The 23,725-nt window shown below is 47.2% G+C and overlaps 1 protein-coding gene across 1 annotated transcript in view; it reads right to left on the reverse strand.

The window, feature by feature from the left end:
- The window catches only part of PDIA5 (protein disulfide isomerase family A member 5), a 93,838-nt gene extending 74,271 nt beyond the window's left edge, over nt 1-19,567 (reverse strand). Inside the window, exon 1 of the mRNA XM_050781847.1 lies at nt 19,375-19,567. Within this exon, the coding sequence (XP_050637804.1) occupies nt 19,375-19,416 (42 nt within the window). The 5' untranslated portion in view covers nt 19,417-19,567. The remainder of the gene's footprint in view (nt 1-19,374) is intronic.
- Between the last annotated feature and the right edge of the window lie 4,158 nt (nt 19,568-23,725).

Here is a 23,725-nt window from a genome sequence, read left to right on the forward strand (position 1 = left end):
AGATGCCTAGCCAATGTCACTCAACCTTTTAGAGGCTTAGTGACTCCCGTCTGACATAGAGATAATGATACTTCCTTCGTGGGATTGCTGTGAGGATGAAATGGGATAATTTATTGAACATGTTTTATAAATCAGAAAGCACTCTGAGAGTATCAGTTACCATAATATGCAACACAAACTTCCATCTCAGCAGAGAAGAAGACTGAAACATGACCATATTCTAGTGTTTCTAAATATAATCTGCCATTGGAATTCAAAGTTTCCCTCTCCCCAGAGTAAAGCCATCCAAGAGGAAGCCAAGGTATGATTTCTCCCTCATCACACCCTGCAGAGCAGGGTAAAATGCCTGAGGACCAACTGCCCTTATGCAGGCCACCTTAAGAGCTCACCAAAAAGCTTGCTAAACTTTATTATTATTATATGTTATCCTACTGCTCCCAGGGAGCTAATGGAGTTCAGACTGAAAACTCCACAGCTCAATGCACATGATTAAAGGGAAAAAAATAATCTGTTGGAAAAACACATTGCCTCACTGCTGTTTTTAATCCTCAGATAATCTGACCAGTAGAGAGCAACAACTGCTCTTGCCCAGGGCCTCAGGACTCTGACCTGTAGCCCAGCCTCTCCTGAGGCTGGTAGGCACCTAAGCTTCTGGAACTGGGGAGAAGGAAAAGGGAAGGCAGGAGGGAGGGTGAGCCCAGAGCTCATCTGCCAGGCAGCGCTGTGTGCAGCTGAGTTGCAGCGACAACAAAGCGTGTACAAGAGAAACCACAAGAGGCTGAGGCTCACAGCACACCCTCAGCTTCCTTCCCATAAAACCCAGTCCATCCCACAGGTCATCTAACCAAGGGCCACTGAGATTTAACACACCACTTTCCAGCCAGCCAGCCAAGCCCCTCACCCAGCGTTTGGTGTCACGCAGTAGAGAAGTTAAGCCCAACCAGAAACGTGCTGAGCAAATTTACTTTGCTTGAAAACCATCACTGGGCATGACGCTGGGGCTCAGACTGGGCATAACCCACAGCCAAGCCGGTTTGGAAGCTGTGTGAAGGGTCCATCTCCCTACCCTCACCCCCACCCCCAAGATTATGAGCTCTGGAGGAGGGCAGGGCCCTGCACAGGGCCTGGTCCATTGGAAGCCCTCAGGAAATGTTTGTCCAGAATTATAAACATGACAAATTATACTGTTACCACACTCCTGACCTTAGCAGAGGTCACCCACTATCAGCATGTGATGGGGTGAGTCCACAGCAGCCCTTGGGAGGCCCAAAGGGACTATGGAAACAAGACAGATCACAGCTCAGGGGGTGTCTGGGCTGGAGCACGGCAGAAGTCAGCGGGGCAGGCTGGGCTCTTCAAAGTCTGCCCAAGGGCCTGGCCTGGTGCAAGAAGAGAGTGGGAAGCATCATTGCCCAGTTAGCAGGGGAGTGAAAGGATGAACATGGCATTGTAGAGACTCATCTGGCCGTGACCTCAGACTGGGCAGCAGCCAGGGAGGCCGGAGGTGGAGGGCCCTGCTGGGTGGCTGCCCGAGTGGAGAGACATGGATCAATGCAAAAGCCTCAGAGGGAAAAACAGCAAAACCCAATGACTATTCATAGGTAAGTGAGGAAGAAAGAGAAAAAAAGTCTAAAACGACTCCCAGAATTCTGGGTTGGGAGGCTGGAACAACAGCCAAAGATGGAAGAACGGAGAAGCAGCAGCGAAGGAGGCTTTTCTCTCACATTAAGGAAGATGATAATAGGCTCAGGTTTTGGACAGGTAGACAGTGAGGCATCAAATATAGGCATTCTCCAGGTTGCAAGGTGAGCCACCAAGTAAATGAAGTCCCCGTGGGCCAGGCTCAGAGGGAGGAGACAGGAAATACCCTCAGTGAGGGAGGAGGCAGGACCAAGGGGGAGGTGGGGAGGGCTGCGTCCACAGAGACTAGGGAGGGGACGCTTTTAAAGAAAAGGGAGTGATCCACAGGCAGGCAGAGTGGGGAGGGGCTGGGACAGGGCCAAAGGTGGTGAAGTCCCTGGGAACACTGGAGAGAATGTCAGTGGCACACGTGGCGGGAGCTGGAAGCCAGGTTGCAGAGGAGAGAAAGTCTACCCAGCACAGGAGCTGGGGTGATAATGGGAAGGTGCAAGGAGGTTCCACAGGGTCAGAAGAAGGATAAGTTGTATCCCATGAAGATGGGGGCGTGCAGGCATTAGTGGGCAGAGGCGAAGCAGGATTTGCCCAGAGTGGCAGGATCTGAGAACAAGAGAGGAAAAATCATCAAGATAGGCCGATCCAGGGAGAATCCTGAGACATGGGGTCCAAAGAGTTGAGACACTAACCGGGCTTTTGAGAAGGGGAAAGATGAAAGGCCCCTCTGTGTCTGGCCTCAGACAGACCCTCACCCTAGCAAACAACCACAGGGGCAGACAAGTAGGAGGCGTTTCCTCCCTCCCCATAAGCCCAAGGGGACTTTCCTCCTGCCACTTAACATTCTCCTTTCTCCTCCACTTCAGTCTATTTTAACCTTTCCAATGTACACGCTCCTTCCTTTCCTTAAGATGCAGTCCCAGCAAACCTCGGAGCACCTTGCCAAGAGCCTTACTGCAGACTTCATAAGTCACAACCCACAAACCTTGATAACAACAATAACTACAGCAACAATAACAACGTTAATGATGCAAAAACTATCTGCTCCTTTGTCAAGCCCTTGGGGGGGAAAGGGCAGGATTTGAGAAGTGCTTCCAAAGGCAGCCAGGGTTCCATGCCAGTCATGGCATTGTTCCTGGGCTTGGCAGGCTCTTTACATTCGAAGTCAATCGCTCTAGAGGTAAAGGAGAGAAAAAAGATCCCCTTTGTTCACCATGCAAACCCCTTCTGACCTTCTCCAATAATTGCTTTCTTTCTGCTCACGACCCTCAGCTTTAACAGTATTTACATCAGGGCTGAGCTGCCCCCGCTGGCTGAGCTGAGACCCATAAAGCATCTCCCTGGTGCAGGGCAGAACACTGCCAGCAAAAATGGTTTTCCCCTTTTCTGCTTCTGGGAAACAGAGGCCCCCAATGCCAGGTCCTGCCTATTATCAGCCAACCAGCACATCGCTGTCAGAGCACCAATGCCCCCAACCTCCAAACCCCCTCACAGAGCTTCACTGCACCCCCTCCCTCCAGAGCACCAGTCCCCTTCCACCACCCAATCCCTCCCCTGAGTACAGGCTCTCTTCAGAGTCCAGCAGCAACAGAGTGCCGGGCACGGAGGTCCTCACTGCCCACCTCTGCCATGTCTGGAGGCAATGGGGTGGAGACTGAGTCCTTCCTCATCTTCCAGACCCCCTGCCGTGCTCTTGTAACAGGTGTCTGCTCATTCAGAGCCTGCCAGACAAACCACCATCCACTTAGAAATCCACTCTCTTCTCCCCGCTCTGCAGTCTTCCAGACACCACAGAAAGAGCACTGGCTCAGGAGTCAGACAGACCTGGGGAAAATCCAGGTGCCACCACTTACAGCAAGATGACCTCAGGCCTGTTACTAGACCTCTGAGTGTCAACTCCCCACCTACAAGGTGGAGAGGAGAATACCAATGCCCAGTTTGCAGGGTGGCTTAGGACTACATGAGGGGGGAAATGACAAAGAATCTAACGTTTGGCATGCAGAAGCACAGAATAATTGCACTTCTCTGTATTAACAAGACAACTTAGAAGGGGAGCAAGGACAGCAGTAACACGGGGACCACCTCTTCCTCTCCAGGGGCCCTGTCTGCAATCAGGCAGGGCAGCAGGTCCAGGCAGGAAGGAGCGAACACGTACACACATTCAGCCACCAGAAAGCCTCGAATCATCACCAGCTGCACAGCGACCCAGACCAAGAGGTCACACGGCACATTTAGAGCACACTTCCCAGGTTTCATACCCACTAACTCGTTTACCCCTCACAATACCCCAGTGAGTAGGTACCTGCCTCATCCTACAGATGAGGAAACTGAGGCTCAGACAGGTTACATTAATTACGAAGGTCACACAGTAGGTAAGTAACAGAGCCAGGACTACAAGTTGGGCCTCCCAACTCCTGACTCCTGGCCAGAGGAGGCCTGCTTCTCTCAACCCCACAGGCTCCCTGGACTGCTGCAACAGATGGCACAACCCAAGCAGAAAAGGAACAGCTCCTTCCAAGGCAGGGCCTGCCAAAGCAACCAGGAAATGCCCCCATCTCCCAGAATCCCAGGGCAAGGAGGGTCCCAGCAGGGGTTTAGACTAACCCTCTGATTTCTGCAAGCCCAGCAGATCCTGGAGTCTCCCAAGGTTCCTGGGGCCAAGAGCATGAAGATCCTAAATGTGGCAATTAGCCCAGGTCTGTTCTCAGCCAGAGACTGTGTGCAGGAAGTGTGTGGTCCTCTCCATCTGCTAACATAGCACACACAAACTCCCCTCTTCACTTACCTCACTTAATGAGGCTGATCGCCACCCAGCATCACCATCAAACTAAAGAGATAAGAGTCCCGGTACGCTGGAAGATAATCAGGGAGAACAGTCCTTGCCACATTACACCTCAGCTTTAAAAAGCTCCTCATCTCTGGGGCGTGTGCCAGCACCCTCACATTCTCTATAACTAGCAAAGCCGTCTGTCATTATGGATTTACTATTCAATGCAGACCATGAAGCCAGCAATATTCAATTATGTAAAAGCAGCTTGCTAACGGAGGAAGACTTGGGAACAGAAGTTTAACATTGAGGAAAAAGGGTGAAGGTGGGACTCAACCTCTTTTGCTCTGTCACCTGGAAAAAAGATACCCTTATGTTGAGAACTGTGAAGAAACAGGTTTAATTTAGTTTAACCCACATTTTGCTCAAAATAGTTTTGAAATGTCAGAATCTAAGTCTAGACTCTTAAGAAGCTGGTACTAAAGGGACTCAGGGAAAAGAGGAGGACCTGAGAAAACAGATGTGGCCCTGAATCCAAGGTCAGAGAACTTGAGCGGGCTGAGAATTTAGAGCTTGTGGTTTGGCGGAAAGAGCACTGTACCTGGAGTCAGAAGCTCAAGTTTTGTGCTGACTTTGATTATTACTGGTTGGCATCTCTCCTTCTCCAAGTCTGCTTCCTACTCTGGAAAACTGAGGAACTGAGAGTGATTTCCAAAGTTCTTTACAGTTGTATCATTTGGTAAACCTATTCTCATGATCACCACCAGAGGACTGTGAGGTAATCACGCTTTGTGAAGAAACCGTTGAGTTTCCCTGGGTAAGTGGCCACCTGCAGTAAAAACCTCTTCACCTCTCAGTCTCCCTTGCAGCAAGTGTGGCCATGTGCCAGCCCCTGGAACGCGAGCTTAAGTGTGATGTGGCAACTTTAACAGACATCTGATATGACTCTTCTCAGTCCCTGCCTCATTCCTGCCAGCTGGAATTTGGACAAGATGGCTGGAACTCAAGCAGCCACCTTGAGACAATGGGGAGGAAGGGTCTGCTAAAGAGGAGCTAACAACATAGATGTTACCTGGGTCCCTGACACTACACAGGGATATTCTGGCCCTGGAATATCCCTGTGCAGGCTTCTGCATGAGTGAAATAAATGATCTTTTTTTTTTCTTTTTGAGACGGAGTCTCGCTCTGTTACCCAGGCTGGAGTGCAGTGGCCGGATCTCAGCTCATTGCAAGCTCCGCCTCCCGGGTTCACGCCATTCTCCTGCCTCAGCCTCCCAAGTAGCTGGGACTACAGATGCCCGCCACCTCGCCTGGCTAGTTTTTTGTATTTTTTAGTAGAGACGGGGTTTCACTGGGTTAGCCAGGATGGTCTCGATCTCCTGACCCCGTGATCCGCCCATCTCGGCCTCCCAAAGTGCTGGGATTACAGGCTTGAGCCACCGCACCCGGCCAATAAATGATCTTTTTAAGGAGTTCTCATTCTGGGTCTTCTGGCACACATACAAATAGATCTTGAACAAAAGCTTTAACTAGAAAGAAATACAAACATCTGTTCTAATTGGGATATTTCAAAGTGCCTTAAGCACCAAATCATGCATTAAACTTTAGATATGTTATCTATAAGGAAGGAGACAGAGAGACTGTCAAGGGATTGATTTACCCAGCGTTCTTCCTAGTAGCCCAGATTTTCAGTGTGCCTGTTCTTATCAGGTACCTTGGTCACCTGATGCCAGCTATCCACAAATGAAAGAAGAATTAGCCCAGGAACTCTCCTGTTTCCTTACCCCAGCCCTTTTCTGGTAAGAGGACCATTCTGGAGACAAAAAAGCCAGGACATCTCTTTCAATTCGGATTTGAGTTGGGCTGACTGGTTTTCCACAAATATAGAAATCCCCTCAAAATTCCTCACATACCATCTCCAGCCTCCAGGTAGCCCTCCAGAGCCAGGGACTGAAAATCTCCTGAGACCACTCAACTCAGCTGGACCAGGAGGCTGTGGGAACTCAATATGCTAATATGTGGAAGTCCCATGTCCTACACCATACCCATATCATCTTGGAGCGTTCCTCATTAGAAATGTTAAATCCCCCCCGCCACGCGCGCACATCTGTCAGCCTATCACACTCCAAAGACAGCAAACATGTCTCTTCTAGGATTCTCTAGGTGAAATATCCTAATTCCTCATGCGTGACCTCAAATCCCCCACTGTCCAGACACCGCCACCTCAGTGATTCCCAGAGCTCTTCCCAATGCTCTGTTTCAGACTGTTACAGCTTGAAAAGAGTAATGTGCTATTTTATACCATAATTTGTTTTTAGAAATAAATACCTAGGCTGTCATAAATCAAAATATAGGAAATTAATCTCAACCCAAATCTTCATTGGTGGGTCACAGTTTAAAAAAAATAAAAGGTTGAGAAACACCATTAGTGAACCTCTTAAAATATGGAGCTCAACTGTCATATACTGCTGGCAGAAACCTCAACTAGTACCATTCTTTTGGAAAGGTAGCTGGCATAATTTATCATGTATCTCTAAAGTATTTATGCTCTTTGACTTGGTAATTCCACTTCTGGGAATGTGTCCTGAGGAAATTAGCAGAGGTCTGACACACATATGACTCACAACCATTCTACTCATAAGAGTTAAAACCTATAAACAACCTAAATGTCCAGCAACGACAGAATGGTTACACAGAGTAAGCCACTCAATAGAAGAATAAGCCATTTAGATGGTATTTTATTTAAATGGTGTTTTTAAAGACTTCGCAATGCAAAAATGTTTGCTTTAATGTTGTCTTTAAAAATAGAATTTAAAATATGCATGGTATAACCACAACTATAAGTAAACAAAAGTATGCTCAGAAAAACACTGAGGATTTGCCCTCAGTAGTATTTATTCTTCCCCTTTCTCTATTTTTTCAACTTGTCATAATAAGCATGTCCAATCTAAATGTTTAAAGAAAAAAATTACCACCACTTGGCTACCATTATGAAAATAATTAACTGCCTCAAAGTGTCTCCCCATCAGAAAATGTAACTTTACAGTGGTTCCCCACTGTACATGGCAGAAACCCCCTTAACTAAGGGGCCAACAGAAACACCACCAGTAATGGGTCAAATTGACGTCAGGTGCCCCCTGATATAATGCACTAAATGAAAACATCGTCAAAAACCAAATTGAGGATAATTCTTTAAAAATGTCAAGGTCACAAAAGACAGAGACTGAAGAACTGTTCCAGATTAAAGGAGACTAACGAAGGACAATTAAATGCACTGTGTGATTCTGGTTTGGGTCCTGAATCAAATACTACCTTCCTAGTTTTGATCGTTGTACTGTGGTTACATAAGAGAATGTTTTTGTGTTTTAGGAAATACTGAAGTATTTAGGGGGCAAAGGAATATCATATAAAAACTTCATATATATAGAAGAGAAGTATGATAAAACCAAATGTGATAAAATACTAATATTTGTGGAATCGAAATAAAGGGCACATAACAATCCTTTGGATTCCTCTTGCAACTCTTCTATAAATCCGATATTATTTCTAAATAAAAGTTAAAAAGAAAAAAACTTGCCTAAAAAAAAGAAAGGAAAGAAAGAGGCTTCCAGAACACAACCAGATACTGCCCTTAGTTCTTGCATAGGCCTTCTGATTCCTCCCCGCCCAGCACTTGCTCTGTGTCCTTTCCCACGTATGTGCAGTGCTCATGTGTCCTTCTGCACTGCTAGCTGAACAGTCTCGTCTCTGGTCATGAGACACTGGGTGGTTTGGCTTTTTTTATAACTATTATATGGAATCTGCAAAGTACTTGGCATGCAACATATACCTAGCAAATACTTGTAGAATGGTTTTGATGACAGATATAAGAAAGAACATTAATTTTAGGCCAGGCGCGGTGGCTCACGCCTGTAATTCCAGCACTTTGGGAGGCTGAGGCGGGCAGATCACAAGGTCGGGAGTTTGAGACCAGCCTGGGCAATATGGTGAAACCCCGTTTCTACTAAAAATACAAAAATTAGCCGGGCATGGTGGCACGCACCTGTAATCCCAGCTACTCAGGAGGCTGAGACAGAAGAATCACTTGAACCAGGGAGGCAGAGGTCATAGTGAGCTGAGATCGTACCACTACACTCCAGCCTGGGCAACAGAGTGAGACTCTGTCTCAAAAAAAGAAAGAAGGAAGGAAGGAAGGAAGGAAGGAAGGAAGGAAGGAAGGAAGGAAGGAAGGAAGGAAGGAAGGAAGGAAGGAAAGAAAATTAATTTTAAAATATGCATACTGTATGCCCCTTAAAAGGGTAAATTCAAGAAAGAAAGAAAGAAAGAAAGAAAGAAAGAAAGAAAATTAATTTTAAAATATGCATACTGTATGCCCCTTAAAAGGGTAAATTCTAAACATCTGCCATGAGCCACCATAGCTAAACACTACTCTGCACAAGGAGTGAAGGCCTAACCTTAAATCAAGCCTGGGGATCTCACCACCGATGCTTCCCAATGTTCAAATGTCTACCCAGCAGCCTCTGAAATAAAACCAAGCACCATGCGTCCCTGAATGGTGGTGATACTGTTGTGTGTGTGTGTGTGCGCGCGTGTGTGTGTGTGTGTGTGAGAGAGAGAGAGAGAGAGAGAGAGGTGGCAGGAGAGGCTGGCCCTGGGATGTGAGACCCTTGGCTACTGGGAGCCAAGAGAGCTAACTGTGCTTATTAACAAACAGAAATGCAAAAGCACCTGGCAAGGAACAGAATGCAAGAGAGGATCCTTTAATTCCAAATCCAGGGCTTAGGGATTAGCCCATGATAACAACAACAGCCAAAAGCAGAGTGCTTATTGTATGACCAGCAGCGAGCTAAGCAGTTCACGTGTTATCTAACTGAATTATCTTGACAAGTGTATGAAGTAAGCACTTTTATTGTTCCCATTTTATAGATAAAGAAACTGAGACTAAGGGGAGTTAAGAAATTTGCTGAAGGTCACACAGCAAGTAAGAGAGCTATGATTCAGACCCAAGTCTGACAGACTCCAGCACCAGAGGTGGGGCGTAAGGAAGACAGATTCCCAGAGCCACATACATCTTACTGCTTGCTGCTGTAAATACAAGGCCAGCTGCATTTCTTCTATTTCGCTTCCTTTAAAAAGCCACACCTTATATTTGGGGCTACGCAGCACAGTTTCTCCCCTCCCGTATTCCCCACGGCACAAATGTGGTTGTCAACAATAGACAATTCAGGGGCAGGGCAACTTATCTGAGAGGTTATGAAAACAGGTTTTCTTATCCTGAAATTGCAACTGCAGTGCATTTAGCCAGGACTTAAGTCCCTAAAGCTTTTAATGTTTTGGAAAACCTCTTCTTGAGCCAAGAGGGCTCTGGATCACTGCCAGCTTGGTGTGCCAGGCCTGTTAACAAGGAAGAACTGGGAGAGGGAACATTGAATTAGGCAGCAGGGAGGGAGGAAGAGCAGGTGAATTCCCACTCCGGAAATCAACTCTGCCTCCAAGCTCCGTTAACTGATAAGAAAATAACAACTCAGTGCTCATGACCCATGGTGTACATCTATGCTTTTACACACATGATCTCATTTCATCCTCTAAAGTTGAGAGTCTAAGCCACTGTTTCCACCCTTCAGGTCTCAACCCAAGAGTCTAGTCATAGAATCAGTGAGTTACAGTAGCATTTTTAAAAAATTACATTGACTAGAAAACATCAGTGAGTAGCATAGGTAGCAACACTGTGCATTCAGTGAACCGAATATTACTGGGTTACACTGTAAAATGTATGACTATTCTTGCAGGAGTTGAAAAACTATATCATAAACAATCAGTGTTTATAGGCAGAGGTGGTGCTATCCCCACTTTAGAGATGTGAAAACTGAGGCTCAGAGAAGGGATTTGCCTCGGATTAAGCCTAAAACAGTAGAGCCAGGACCCTGCCAGGACAGATCTGATGCTTTTCTCTTGGCCTGTCAATGTGAATAGTTCCGACAGACATCCCTGGAGCATCATCCACTCCCCATTGCTCCACCCAGAATAATACCTGAGAGGCTGGCAAGTCTGCTTTCCCTTCCAATCTAGCTGTTGAGCGTGACCTGCTGAAAAGAGCCACAGTGACAACCTGATCCATCTTCCCTCTGCTATCAGCACGTTCACAAGCCCCCAAATCCCTTCAGAGAAAAGCACTTGCTCAGGTCACGTGACAGCAAGCAGACAACGGTGACACAGCTCCAATGTGAGCAGAACTTGTGCTACACACTCAATCGAGAGCACCCAGCTCGGCTGGCAAAGTACCACCAGCCATATAAGATTAACTTCGAAATGTGTCTAGTTTTGTAGCTGTACCACAGCACTCAGTATTCTGGGAATACAGATTCCTGGGCTTTATTCTTGAAGAAAAACATCTCCAGGGGCTGGGAGCGCAGGAATCCATTTAACACATATCTCCTTAAGGTGAAGAAACTCCATCACTGACCCATCTTTTAAAAACCCTCTCTCTGGGCCCCACATCACTCCCCTGTCCACTGTTAGCCAGAATTTTCCATCTCCCCCGCTCCTCCCGTCCTCCTGCCTCTTTCTATTGCTCATCCCTCTGAAATCTGCCCTCCCTACCACCACCACCACCAAAAAGGCTCTTGGTGAAGGCTCAACAATGACCTCCCTGCAGATAAACCCTACAGGCACTTCCAGTTCTCATCTTGTTTGGCCTCTTGAACTCAATGCGACACTTGGTTTCCCTCCTACCTCTCTAACAATCATTCCTTTCTTCTTTGTAAACCCTCCTCTTCCCATTCTTTTAATGTTGAAGTTCTGCAGCTCACTCAGTCTACCCTCTCTTCCTACCCTATATGCCCAGCCAACTTCACCCACTCTCCTGAACAGCACCCCTAAATCAACATCTCCAGACCAGACCTCTCTTCTAAGCAACACATCTTTACGTTCTGCTTACTCAGCAGTTCTTAAACTGGAGTCAAGTATAATTCTAAAATGTTAAAAGCCTAATTCTCATACAAATAGGTATTGAGCATATTTCAAAGTTTTACTTAACTTGCTAATAAGAGACCCTAAAAAAGAGGATATAATCCTGATATAAGACTGCTACATTAGATACCAACAGGTTAATGTCCTTCAGGGCAATAATCTTTGTGTTTCTCTTCTTTACCAAACAGAAATAATTTGCATCCTACCTAACTTTACAAAGTATGGCCCATAACAAATAATAAACAGAGTTACATCCCCTAGAGCACAGCTGGTCCTTAGGTGGTTTTTATACAATACTCTAGTACGATACTAAAAGGTCACAAAATCATCTTTTATTTCTAAGTTTTAGATAATTTTTTTCCACTGTAGTCTACAAATTTGGATGGAGAAAAATGACATCTTTATCTTCACTAACCTCTAACTGAAATTTAGCCTTTCCTGTCTTATGAATGTATTTATAAATGTATAAATGCTTTCTACATTTATGAATGTAGATAATAAATTACAGTAGTAATTAGGGTACCAGTGTCTGTGACTTTGCCACCAACAGAAATCAGATTTCCTTACCACATTACAAGATATCCTGAAACACTATTTATGCTCATCACTACTTAAAATTATAGAAGTTATCAAACTTATACCTTCAATCTTTTTATACGATGCATTAATAAACATAAATATTATTTTATCACAACCTTGTTATATTTTGATAACTGTATTTCAATATAACTGCTTTCTTTGTAATTCTATGCATTTTACTTTATACATTTAAACACATTATTCCAAGAAAAACCCAGAGGTTCTCAGAGAAGCCTTTCCTGACTCCTTGAATTAGGTTAGGGAGCCCTGTTATACATTCTCTTACCACATTATATTAACACTTTCTGTTTTCGGCACTTATTACCTGAACTAAATAATTAATCAGTGGCTGTCCCACTAGGCCATGAGAGAAAGAGATGTTGTCTGACTTATTTATGGTTATCCCCAACGCCTTAGCATGAGGCCTGGCTCATAAAAGATTCTCAAGGAAATATCCATTTGGGAAAAAAAAAGAAGTATCTGTTGAATGAATGAACATCTGTGGCACATGTAGGATGCGGATGCTGGTCCACTTTCCTTTGAAATAGGGGGCATGTACTAATACTCTGCTCAGGACCCATAAAGACTAGACCCCGTGATGAGAACAAATCCACTTGGTCCTCAAGACCCTTCCCTGCTTGGCCCAACAACAGAGCTTTCCTACCAGGCCCACATTTGGGCTCAGATACTGGATCACCTTTATGTTTAAGCCCCAGCTTACAATGCTTAACCTTGATTTTCATCAACATCTTCTAACAAGGATTAAAGGACCTGCTCACAAATTCAAGAAATCTGCCTGCACCAGGGGTTGGAGGAACTGTAGGATTCTTTGCAGCAAATGGACATTCAACCCCTGTGCCTCTGCAGCTTTAATGAGTTGGAAACTCTGAAGCCAGACACAGGCCCACCATCACACCATCTAGGAATGGAATGTGCATCAAACTGGTGCCTCAGTATGATTTTGAGGAATAAAGGCTCTTTTAATCCCACACTACATGAGTGTCTTCAACCCCCCAGTGCAAGATCACAAAGCTAATTAATTATAAGTGGTTGCAAACTGGTATATGGAAAGAGGCCCTGTTGATGTAGGGTGGCAACAGGGGACAGCGAACTGGAGCTCCTCGGGGGAAGGACACAGTCAGCACGTGCCTGGCTGGCCACTCCCGTACAATGTCGCAGCCACCAGGGAGTAGCTGAAAAACAAGTTTCAGGGACACTCTTGGAAAATGGCTGCCAACACAGCTGCTTACACATTCAAGCCAGGCACTGAGAACTCTGACTGTGGTCCCCACCTATCTCTTTATTCCTTCACCTTCCAGGCCACAGACTCCTCCACCTCGTCTAAGGGCATGTCGCCTCCCACCTCCCTGTCCAGCCACCCATTCCTCTCCAGGGGTAATGGTACTGGGCTAGCCTACTCACCTCACCAAGTTACATGGGGCTCAAAACCACACTGACGTGAAATACATGGAAATGCTTTGCAAACTCTAAAGCCTTCTACAAATGCATCCGATTTAACAATTCTGCCAACAGATCACATGGGGAGCCAGAGGCTCCAGGCAGTGCTGAAAGATGGCCAGGCAGAAGGGATGGGCCAGCCCACCAGGGCTGAGAACTCCTGCTGCTTCCCTCTCCCGTTGGGACCTAAGATGTCAGGTGTTAAAGACAATACCACCACCCCCCCAACCCCTCCCCCACACACACATGCACACGCACAAGGAAGGAGAGGTGGGGGACAAATAAACCATCCCAAGTCCAGGTAATGTGGAAGAACCTCAGTCTCTCCTTATACCCCATGCATTCATTTCTGGCCCACTGTCACTCAGACAGCCTCAAAACCTACCACAACCACCAAGCAAGACACAAGAGCCCGACAGAACAAAACCGCAAAGCTGGGGCAAAACCTCCAGGGATATAGTGTGTTTGCTGTCTTCATTCCCAAGAGGGGATCTACTTTCAGAAAAAAGGAGAGAGAAACCAAGCACACTTATATCCTGAGCCCTTCTGCACACCGCCCCGACCTGGGATCTCTGCAGCGGCCTGGCAGAGAAGGGGCAAGGAGGGAGTCAAGAGCTCAGCTCCAAGTAACTCCCGTGGGGAGAATCCTAGCAGCACAGGGGGCCCCCTACCTGGCATTCAAATCGTGCAGCCTCTCTCTGGCCCTTCCCTGCCCACCTCCTCCTCTTAACTGACTTCCCCATCATCTCTTATTCAACAACTGGCAATGACTGCTGAGACTCCCAGTGACTGGACACTTTCCTGTGCCAAGCACTGTGCTGGGTGCTTCCTGTATCTCTTCTAATCCTTTCAACACTTCAAGATGGATATCATTATCACCACTTACAAACAAGAAAACTGAGGCAGGGCCCAAGGTCAGGCAGCTCCTGAGTGTCTAGCTGGCTGAAAGCTCATGTTCTTTCCACTACATAACACTTGAATTTATCTTGTAGATAACAGAGAGGAAAGTAAGGATGAAAGTGTTGTTCTGGGAAAATTAATCCAGTCTCTCCCCCTCCCACCCAACCCTGCATGTGACCTGATTGATCTTGTTATTAAAAGGGCAGCTTTCATCATGTCTCTCCATTACCTTCAGAATCGAGTCCCCATGGCTTTGCCAGGCATTTAAGGTTCTTTACGATCCACTTTTTCAGTCTTATTCCCCTCATCCCCAGACTCAAACCCTCCCTCCATCCAGCCTGGCCTATCATTCCTCATTTTCCATGTCTCTGGCTTAGAAGGTTTCCTTCTCTGCCTGTGACATTAATTCCATCAGCCAAACACAGACCAGGGCTGATGACATGCCAGGCCCTGAGTTAGGTGCTGGGGACACCACAGCCAGGACAGGGTACTCTCTGCTGTCACAGAGCTCCAAGTCTGCCCTCCTTGTGAGGCCAGCTCACACCCTGCTCTTTCCTGGGGCCTTCTGTGGTCATTCAGTGTCCCACTGCTTGGCCTCGTCCTGAATCCCCAGCACACGGGGGTTGCCGCTCTTATGGCACTCAGCCACACTTCCACCTTATATGCCGGGTCTGTTTTAAGACTTCCACTGTAATGTGTTTATTTCTGTGGGAAATGTGCATTCCAGGTTCCAAATAGCATTTTAAATGGCAATTCAGTCCTCAGGCCAGCCCACAAAAGCCTATTAAATATATAATGGTCCCAGAGAAGTACAGAACCTAAATAAGTGTACCTTAAAAGCTCTACAGGAGAAGCCAGGAGCAAACATCTGCCTCCTGCACCTCCACCCACTGTCCTCCAGGGTCTAAACTTCAAGCGACCATCAGGGGCAGAGGCAGAGAAGCAGGCGGGAGATGGAGGAGTGGGAAGAACCCGATTTACATTCAGCAGATCTGGCTCTTCTCCCAGCTCTGCCTTCACTAACTGGGTGGCCTTGAGTGAGTCCCTTCCCTCCCTAGGCCTCGCTATTCTCTTATAAAAGGAGAAGGCTGAGTTAGATCAGTTCTGAATCTCACGGATCAGCAGAATATATGTATTTTTAAATATAAATATGCAACATGGATTTTATATTATTAAAAATAAATTTTATCAAGAAAGGACTTTTAAAAAGAAATCACAATGTACCACAACCAGCCTCATTTTTCAAAAGGATGCTGTAACCCCCTCCCCCTCAAAATATGGTCATCATGTCAGAAAAATTGACAAGTTTTTAAACTGAAAACATTTGGATTCATGAAAAACAAACAAATACGCCATTTTTTTTTCCAGTTTGACTGTAAACCAGAAAAGTCCAGCCCAGCCCAACTTCAGTCCTTGGCCCGATGCTTGAGAACCACTGAGCTGGGAGACCTAGAGTTCGCTCCAGCTTGATGTTTCTCCATCCTACAGGCTTGGTGGAGACCACAGGACAATCAGCATGGATAGCCCTAGAGAAGGGTCAGCTGCAGGGAGGAGCTGAGCTGGACAGCAGGAAAGCAGGCAGTCAGCGCAGAGATGGGAGCAGGACAGCACGGCCCGCCAGGGATCGCCCTGCACCCTAGGGCTACCTCCTGCCCCTGTGCCCAGAAGTGCTTGGGAAGGAAGATACCACCACCCATAGCCTCTGAGGGCACAGACACCCAGCCTGGAAGCTCTTGGAACTAACCTGTCCCATGTGTTTGACTGTGACACCTTCCACCCCAGTATTCTTCTGGAAGGCTGAGGGTTCCCAAAGGAACATTTTTTTTAAATCTTCATTAACTTTCCTGATTATAAACTAATACATATTCATGTGAAAAACTTGGAAACCACAGAAAAACATAAGCAAAGAAGCACAAGTCATCACAACTCCACCTTCCAGAACAATGACTGTTAACATTTTGATGCACTGCTAATTCTTCATGCACGTAACTTCAGCCACCCTGGGGTTTGGTTTTATATCCTGCTTTTCCCTTAGTTATCACACTTGGGCATTTTTCCACATCCTTAGATATTCTTCATAAACATCATAAAATGTTTTCATAATAAACATAACATTCTAGTAAATATAAATATTCTTTACAAACATTGGAATGGACTGAAATATTTCTTCTTCTTTGTTTTTTCTTTCTTTTTGAGATGGCGTCTTGCTCCATCCCCCAGGCTGGAGTGCAGTGGTACAATCTCGGCTCACTGCAACATCTGCCTCCTGGGTTCAAGCAATTCTCCTGCCTCAGCCTCCTGAGTAGCTGGGACTACAGGTGCCTGCCACCACGCTCGGCTAATTTTTGTATTTTTAGTAGAGATGGGGTTTCACCATGTTGGCCAGGTTGGTCTCAAACTCCTGACCTCAGGTGATCCGCCTCAGCCTCCCAAAGAGATGGGGTTACAGGTGTGAGCAACTGTGCCCGGCCAGGACTGAATATTTCTGTCATTCCCCCAAAAATTCATATGTTGAAATCCTAACCCCCAAAGTGATGGTATTAAGAGGTGGGGCCCTTGGCAGGTAATTAGGTCATGAGAGTGGATCGCTCATGAATAGGATTAGTGCCCTTGAAAAAGGAACCCAGGAGAACTGTCTAGTCCTCTTTCTGTCATATGAGGATACAATGAGAAGCCAACAGTCTTCTGGAGGAGGGTCCTTGCCAGAATTCAACCATGCTGGCACCCTGATTTCAGACTTCCAGTCTACAGAAGTGTGAAAAATACATTTCGATTGTTCTGCATCACCAGTCTATGGGATATTTGTTATAGCAGGCCAAACTGACAAAAATAAACATCACTTTTCATGATATGAACAAGGCCAGATATTATTTAACCAAGCCACTATTATTGAGCATTTAACCCATTTCCGCATTTTTGCTATTGTAAAAAATACGGTGGGTGTATATCCCTGTACATGAATCCCTGCAGATGCCTTTATACCCTTCAGGTCACAGCCCAGTCCTGTGCACATATCAGCCCTCAGTAAATATTGAATGAACAAAGAAACCCAACCTGCTTCCAGGAACCTGGAGAGTCCTTATCAGATAGGCACAGCATTTAAATTTACAAAGGCCCAACCCACTGTCCAGCAATCACTCACCACTGCTCCTGTTGGCATGCTCCCTCCACCTCCTACCTGCTAAGCCAACTCTAGGGCTTAGGGAAAGGAGAAGATAGAAATTGCTTGCTCAGGACTCCCAGGTTCTAGTGCTTTCAGCAAACCTACCTGCTCTTCCGCACCTCCCAGTGAAGGGGAGCCGCAGCCCTCCAGTGCCTAGCTAACTACCACACTCCTCTCAGACTCTGTTCAACTCCACCACCTCAGGAAAGCCATGGCTGACCTCCCTTTAAATCAATGTATGGCTCCCGTTCAGTGAAGGTACCAGTACCTAAGGTCACAGCACTTACTGTTCTGTCATTATTTGCTCACAGGACTGACTCCTTTGCCCAATCCAGGGCAACACCAGATGGCAGGCACAATGTGTGTTTTGCTCTCCACCCAAAATCCAACCCAGTGGAGGGCAAAATATCAATCCAAACAATGTGATTGATAAATAAATGTCTGCCGAATGAAATTTCAGATTCTCAAGCCCATTGTTTTCACAAGAGGGAGGGGAAAGGGAGGAAAGCAGGACCTCCTACTCAGTCCAAGTGCAAAGACCCGTGGGGGCCTTGCAGAAGATAGCTCCCTTCTCCTGGCCCAGAGACCCGTCCAGACCAACTGGCTCCAGGGGACTGATGGCAAAATAGCGTTCAACAAACCCAGACGCAATGAAGTGACACTGCCCCACTCCAGCCTGGTTCTCCCCGAGAGTGAGAACACAGACCTAAGAGAACAGGGGGCTTCCTTCCCCAGCCGCTTCCAACCAGAGAGTCCCAGGCCACTCCTCACTGGTGATCCAGGGTATTGGGAGATGGAAGTGTTTCAAGCAACTCAACCCACACTCCTTTTCTCCTCCTCTTTGCCCAGTGTCCTTGCCACACCCAAATGGAAAATAACGGGAAAATCTGGGTTGGGGAGGGTGCCAGGAGCAGGAAGTTCCCTGGAACTTCAGGAGAAAAGGAGCCAGGATGGTCCTAAAATAAGGGAGGGCATAAGTTATGGAAAAGATGGGGAAGGAGGCCACAATATCCCATCACACATCCACAGCGACACGAAGGCCAAACCCCAGTCCTGGGCCAGCAGGCACACCCATTCCGACCTCTCTCAGGGATGCCTGGAGTCCCTCCACCAAGTGTAGCAAACTCCTCTTGGAGCCCACTCCTTTTCCACTTTCGTAAGATTTTGCAGTTTACACAGCTTCTTTCTCTGAGACCTCATCCGACCCTCAGAACCACCCTATGGGGGTACCTTTGCCTTTCTATATCATGGATGAGGAGACTAGCTCAGATACATTAAATGAACCGGCGCGTCACACGGCTAGAAAGTGGCTGAGGCTCGAGCCAGCCCCTCAGTTGGGTGTAGGAGCAGCTCCTCAGCAGGGGCGGGCTGCGTCGACCCCACCCAGCCCACCGAGCCTGGCCTGTGGGCGGAGGCCCAGGTGGTGGCCCGCAGTTTCCCAGACGCCTGGGGCCGAAACCAAGAAAAAGGTGGCCCTAAACCAAGGTTTCCGGCAGTGCAGGTAGTAAGCACCCCCATCCCACCCCGCACTCACACAGGTGCAGGGCTCGGAGTCTGGGGCTGAGCACACCCGCAGCCCGCCGGCGTCCCGCCTGAGCTGGTGGCTGTGCCCCGACCTGCATCCCCGCAAAGTTGTGGCCGTGGCGTAAGCACCCTGCCAGGGATCGCCCGGCGCCCCACAGCTGCCTCCTGCCCCTGCGCCCGGGAGCGCTTGGCGGGGAGGGCACCGGGACTCCCGCTGTCTCCCGCGTAGCACCCGGTGCCCGCCTGCCTGGCATGCACGCCCTCATCCCGGTGCCCCGGGGCAGCTTCCCTCACGTCCTGGAGAGGGCTGGAGCAGAGAGCGCAGAAGGGCACGCGGGGCACACGTGCCGGCCCAGCCCGGACCCCTGCCCCACAGTCTCACCCAGATTGTCAGCAGCAGCCATGCCGGCCCGGCCCGCGCCATCCCCGCAGCCGCTGCCCACCGCTGGCTCCTTTCTCCACTCCGGCGCCCGCGCCCGCCCGCCCGCCTGCTAGCTCCACCTCGGCCAACCACCGCGGCTACTTCCCAGCCGCTCCCCGCCTCCGAGTTCCCGGTGCCACGTCTGCCAAAGCATGCGCAGCAGCCGGGGAGAGGCGGCCGGGAAGAAGTGCTCGCTGGGAGTTGTAGTCTGCAGCCTGGCTCAGCTGGGGGCTGCGGGTGCGGACTGGCCTCCGACGCCACGTGGCAGCGAGTGAAGTGTGAAAAGGCAAGGTCAGGGAGTAAGGAAAGGCAATTAATGCACGGGGGCTTACTCTGTGCCTGGAGCTTCAGAAACAGTATCTCACGCAGCTCACAGAAATTAGGTTTTATTTTCTCCACTTTGAGGATTAGGAGGCAGTCCAGGGAATTTAAGTACGTTGACCCAGATCACACAGCCGGTAAATGGCAGAGTCCAGTGCTGCCTGTGAAGGACAGGAGAAGCCCTCATTCCTGCCTCCCAGACTCCCCGCTGCTTATTCTATTTAACTTCAGTAAAACATTATTGAGCTGTTGGAAAACAATTTGGTGGCTCCTCAAAAACTTAAACATAGATTACCATTTGACCAGCAATTCCACTCTTAGGTAAATACCCAAAAGAGTTGAAAACAGATATTCAGACAAATGCATGTACACCAGTGTTCACAGCAGCACTATTTACAATAACCAAAAGGTGGAAACAACTCTAACGTCTGTCAAAGGATGAATGGATAAACAAAGTGTGATACATCCATCTAATGGAATGTTATTTAGCTATTAAAAGGAATAAAATGGCCCAGCAGGGCAGCTCATGACTGTAATCCCAACACTTTGGAAAGCTGAGGCAGGAGGATCATGTAATACCAGGAGTTTGAAACCAGACTGGGCAACATAGCGAGACCTCATCTCTGCTAAAAATAAAAATAAAATAGCCGGTGTGGTGGCAAGGAACTGTAGTTCCAACTACTTGGGAGGCTAAGGCAGGAGGATTACTTGAACCTGGGTTATGGAGACTGCAGTGAGCTGAGCTCATGCCACAGCACCCCAGCCTAGGCCACAGAGTGAGACCCTGTCTCAAAAAAAAAAAAAAAAAAAAAAAGGAGCAGGGGGGATAAAATGCTAACATAACACATGCTGCAATGAATGAATCTCAGAAATGTATGCTAATGAAAGAAGTCAGACACAAAAAGTCACATATGATGTGATTACATCTTATGAAATATTTAGAATAGGTAAATCCACAGAGACAGAAAGCATAGTAGTGGTTGCCCAGGGCTGGGGGTGGGGAGGAAGGAATGGGGAATGACTGCTTAATGAGTATAGGGACTCCTTCAGGGGTGATAAAACATTTTGGAACTAGATAGATGATGGTTCCACAACATTGTGAGTGTGCTAAATGCCAGTAAACTGTACACTTTAAAATGGTTAATTGATGTTATGCAAATTTTACCTGGGTAAACATTTTCAAAAGAGAAAAACTATTTAACCCATTCCATGTTCTAAAGCAGGGGTCCCCAAACCCTGGGCCTCTGGACAGTCTGTGGCCTGTTAGGAACCAGGAGGCGAGCGGTGGGCCAGCGAGCATTACTGCCTGAGCTCTGCCTGCTGTCAGACCAGTGGTGGCATTAGATTGTCATAGGAGTGTGAATCCTGTTGTGAACTGCACATTCAAGGAATCTAGGCTGTGGGTGCCTTATGAGAATCTAATGCCTGATGATCTGAGGTAGAACAGTTTCACCCCAAAACCATCCCCTGTCCCCCCACTGTCTGTGGAAAACTTGTCTTCCACAAAACTGGTCCCTGGTGCCAAAAAGGTTGGGCCCTGCTGTGCTAAAGCATTCATGCATGCAGTCAGTTTATACATTTGAGAATGTTTATTGAACACTTACTATGTCCTGAGGCTCAAGATATCCAGTAGTGAGATGAACAAGAGAACTGCACAGTCAGAGGTTGGTAAGTTATAGCTGAAAAGTCCTTGCCTTCTGTCAGGAGAGTCAAAGCTCAAAACTTAGAAGTTATCCATCACTCACTTCCTATTCCCAACAGGCCCATCCAACCCCTCACCACATCCTGTCAGTTTTACCTCCAAAATATATCTCTTCCATCTCCTCCCGAGTCTAAGTTGCTGACATGTCAGTGACTATTACCTAGGAAAGGGTAACAGTCTCTGAAGGAGTGTGCCTGCTTCTCCCCCATACCATCCATTTGTTAATGTCAGTTGGATCTTGCTTGCCCCTCCCTTGAAACTCTCCAGTGGTTTCCCATTACCCTTAGAATAAAATCCAAACTCTTCCCACAACCTGCAAGCCCTGCATGGTCTTGGACCTCGCCTGGTAGACCTCATCTCCTGCCTCCCCCAACCCCTGTCCACTGGGTTCAGATACACAGACCATCATTTCCTCATTCCTCCCCTCTCCAGAGCTGCTCCTACCTCAGGGCTTGTGCTCCTCCTAAATTCTTTGCCTCAGCAATTTCCTAGGCCTTTGTCTGGCTGGCGCCTTGGAATCCTTTAGGGTTCTGCTATCCATGGCCTCTCAGAGAGGCCCTTCAAGAGCAGTCCATCTACAGGTGAGTTTACCTTCCCCACGGCCGAGCTCCTTTTTCTCTATCCCAACTTCTGCTTAGGTTCTGTTGCTTTTTTGCCTACTACACCTACTACAATCCACAAGACTTACTGAGTCCTTGTGTTCATTGTCTTTTGCTCCAGCCTGAATGTCAGTTTCCTGTCTCTCTGTTCATCACCTTGCTTCCAGGGCCTAGCACAGGACGGAGCCACAGATGGTTCTCAATGTTCTTTTTGATGAATGACTGAATGATTGAGCGATGTAATGTGTTGGGAAGTGTCAGAAATTCCTAAAGCAGTTTTGGGACAGGGCTTCCTTGGCACGCTCTGCTCTGCAACCTCGAACTTATGATCTGCACATGGGAAAGTGAGCTTTGCACCTCTCTGTGGGTCTCTGTTGCTCATTTGTAAAATGAAATGGTTGGTGAGGATGCAGAGCTACTGGAACACTCACACATTGCTGTGGGAGTGTAAATTGGCTCACCTACTTTGGACAACTGTACATGTACAAAATCTGTGCCAAAATATTCATGGCAGCTTTATTCATAGAAGCTGTTATGGACTTGTGTCCCCCCAAATTCATATGTTGAAGTCCTAACTAACCCCTACTACGTCAGAATATGACTGTACTTAGAGACTTCAAAGAGGTAATTAAGGTTAAATGAGGTCATTGTGGTGGACCCTAATCCCACATGGCTGGTATCCTTATAAAAAGAGGACAGTAGGACACATATATAGAGGAAAGCCCGTGTGAAGACACAGAGAGAAGACAGATGGCCAGCGACATGCCAGGGAGAGAGGACCTCAGAAGAAATCAACCCTGCCAAAACCTTGATCATGGATTTCTAGCTTTCAGAATAATTAAAAAAAAACACCAAACCTCTGTCATTGAAGCCACCCAGTCTATGGTGGTCTGTTACGGCAGCCCTAACAAATTGGTACAGCAGTCCAAACCAGAAACAACCCAACTGTCAGAACAGGAGAGGAGATAAATTAATGATAGCATATTCTGCAAAAAAGAGAGACAGAGAGAGAGAGAGAGAGAACAAACTACTGATTATATACAACAACGTGGATGAATCTCAAAACCCCGATGTTGAGCAAAAGTAGCCAGACACAAAATAATATATACTGTATGATTCCATTTATCTAAAGTTCAAGAACAAGCAAGTACAATCTGTGGTGATAAAAGAAAACAAGTGGATGAGGAATAGAGACGGACTGTGGGGAAAGCATGAGTAAACCTTCCAGGTACTGGAAACGCTCTGCATCTTGCTTTTTTGTTTCTCTGTTTTGAGACAGAGTCTCACTCTGCCGCCCAGGCTGGAGTACAATGATGCAGTCTCAGCTCACTGCAACCTCCACCTCCCGGACTCAAGCCATCCTCCCACCTCAGCCTCCCGAGTAGCTGGGACCTCAGGCGCACACCACCACACTGGGCTAATTTTGTATTTTTAGTAGAGACAGGGCTTTGCTCTGTTGCCCAGGCTTGTCTTGAACTCCTGGGCTCAAGTGATATCTGCCTGACTTGGCCTCCCAAAGTGCTGGGATTACAGATATGAGCCACCATGCCCAACCTGTATCTTGATTCAACAGTAGTTACATGACATTTAACATGTGTTAAAATTAATGTATTATTCCAGCTGAATTGATTTATTATCTAAACTCTATACCAATATTTTACACTTTATATACACTATCTCTCAGTCTTTT

This window comes from Macaca thibetana, chromosome 2, assembly GCF_024542745.1.
Source record: "Macaca thibetana thibetana isolate TM-01 chromosome 2, ASM2454274v1, whole genome shotgun sequence".
Taxonomy (NCBI): Eukaryota; Metazoa; Chordata; class Mammalia; order Primates; family Cercopithecidae; genus Macaca; species Macaca thibetana.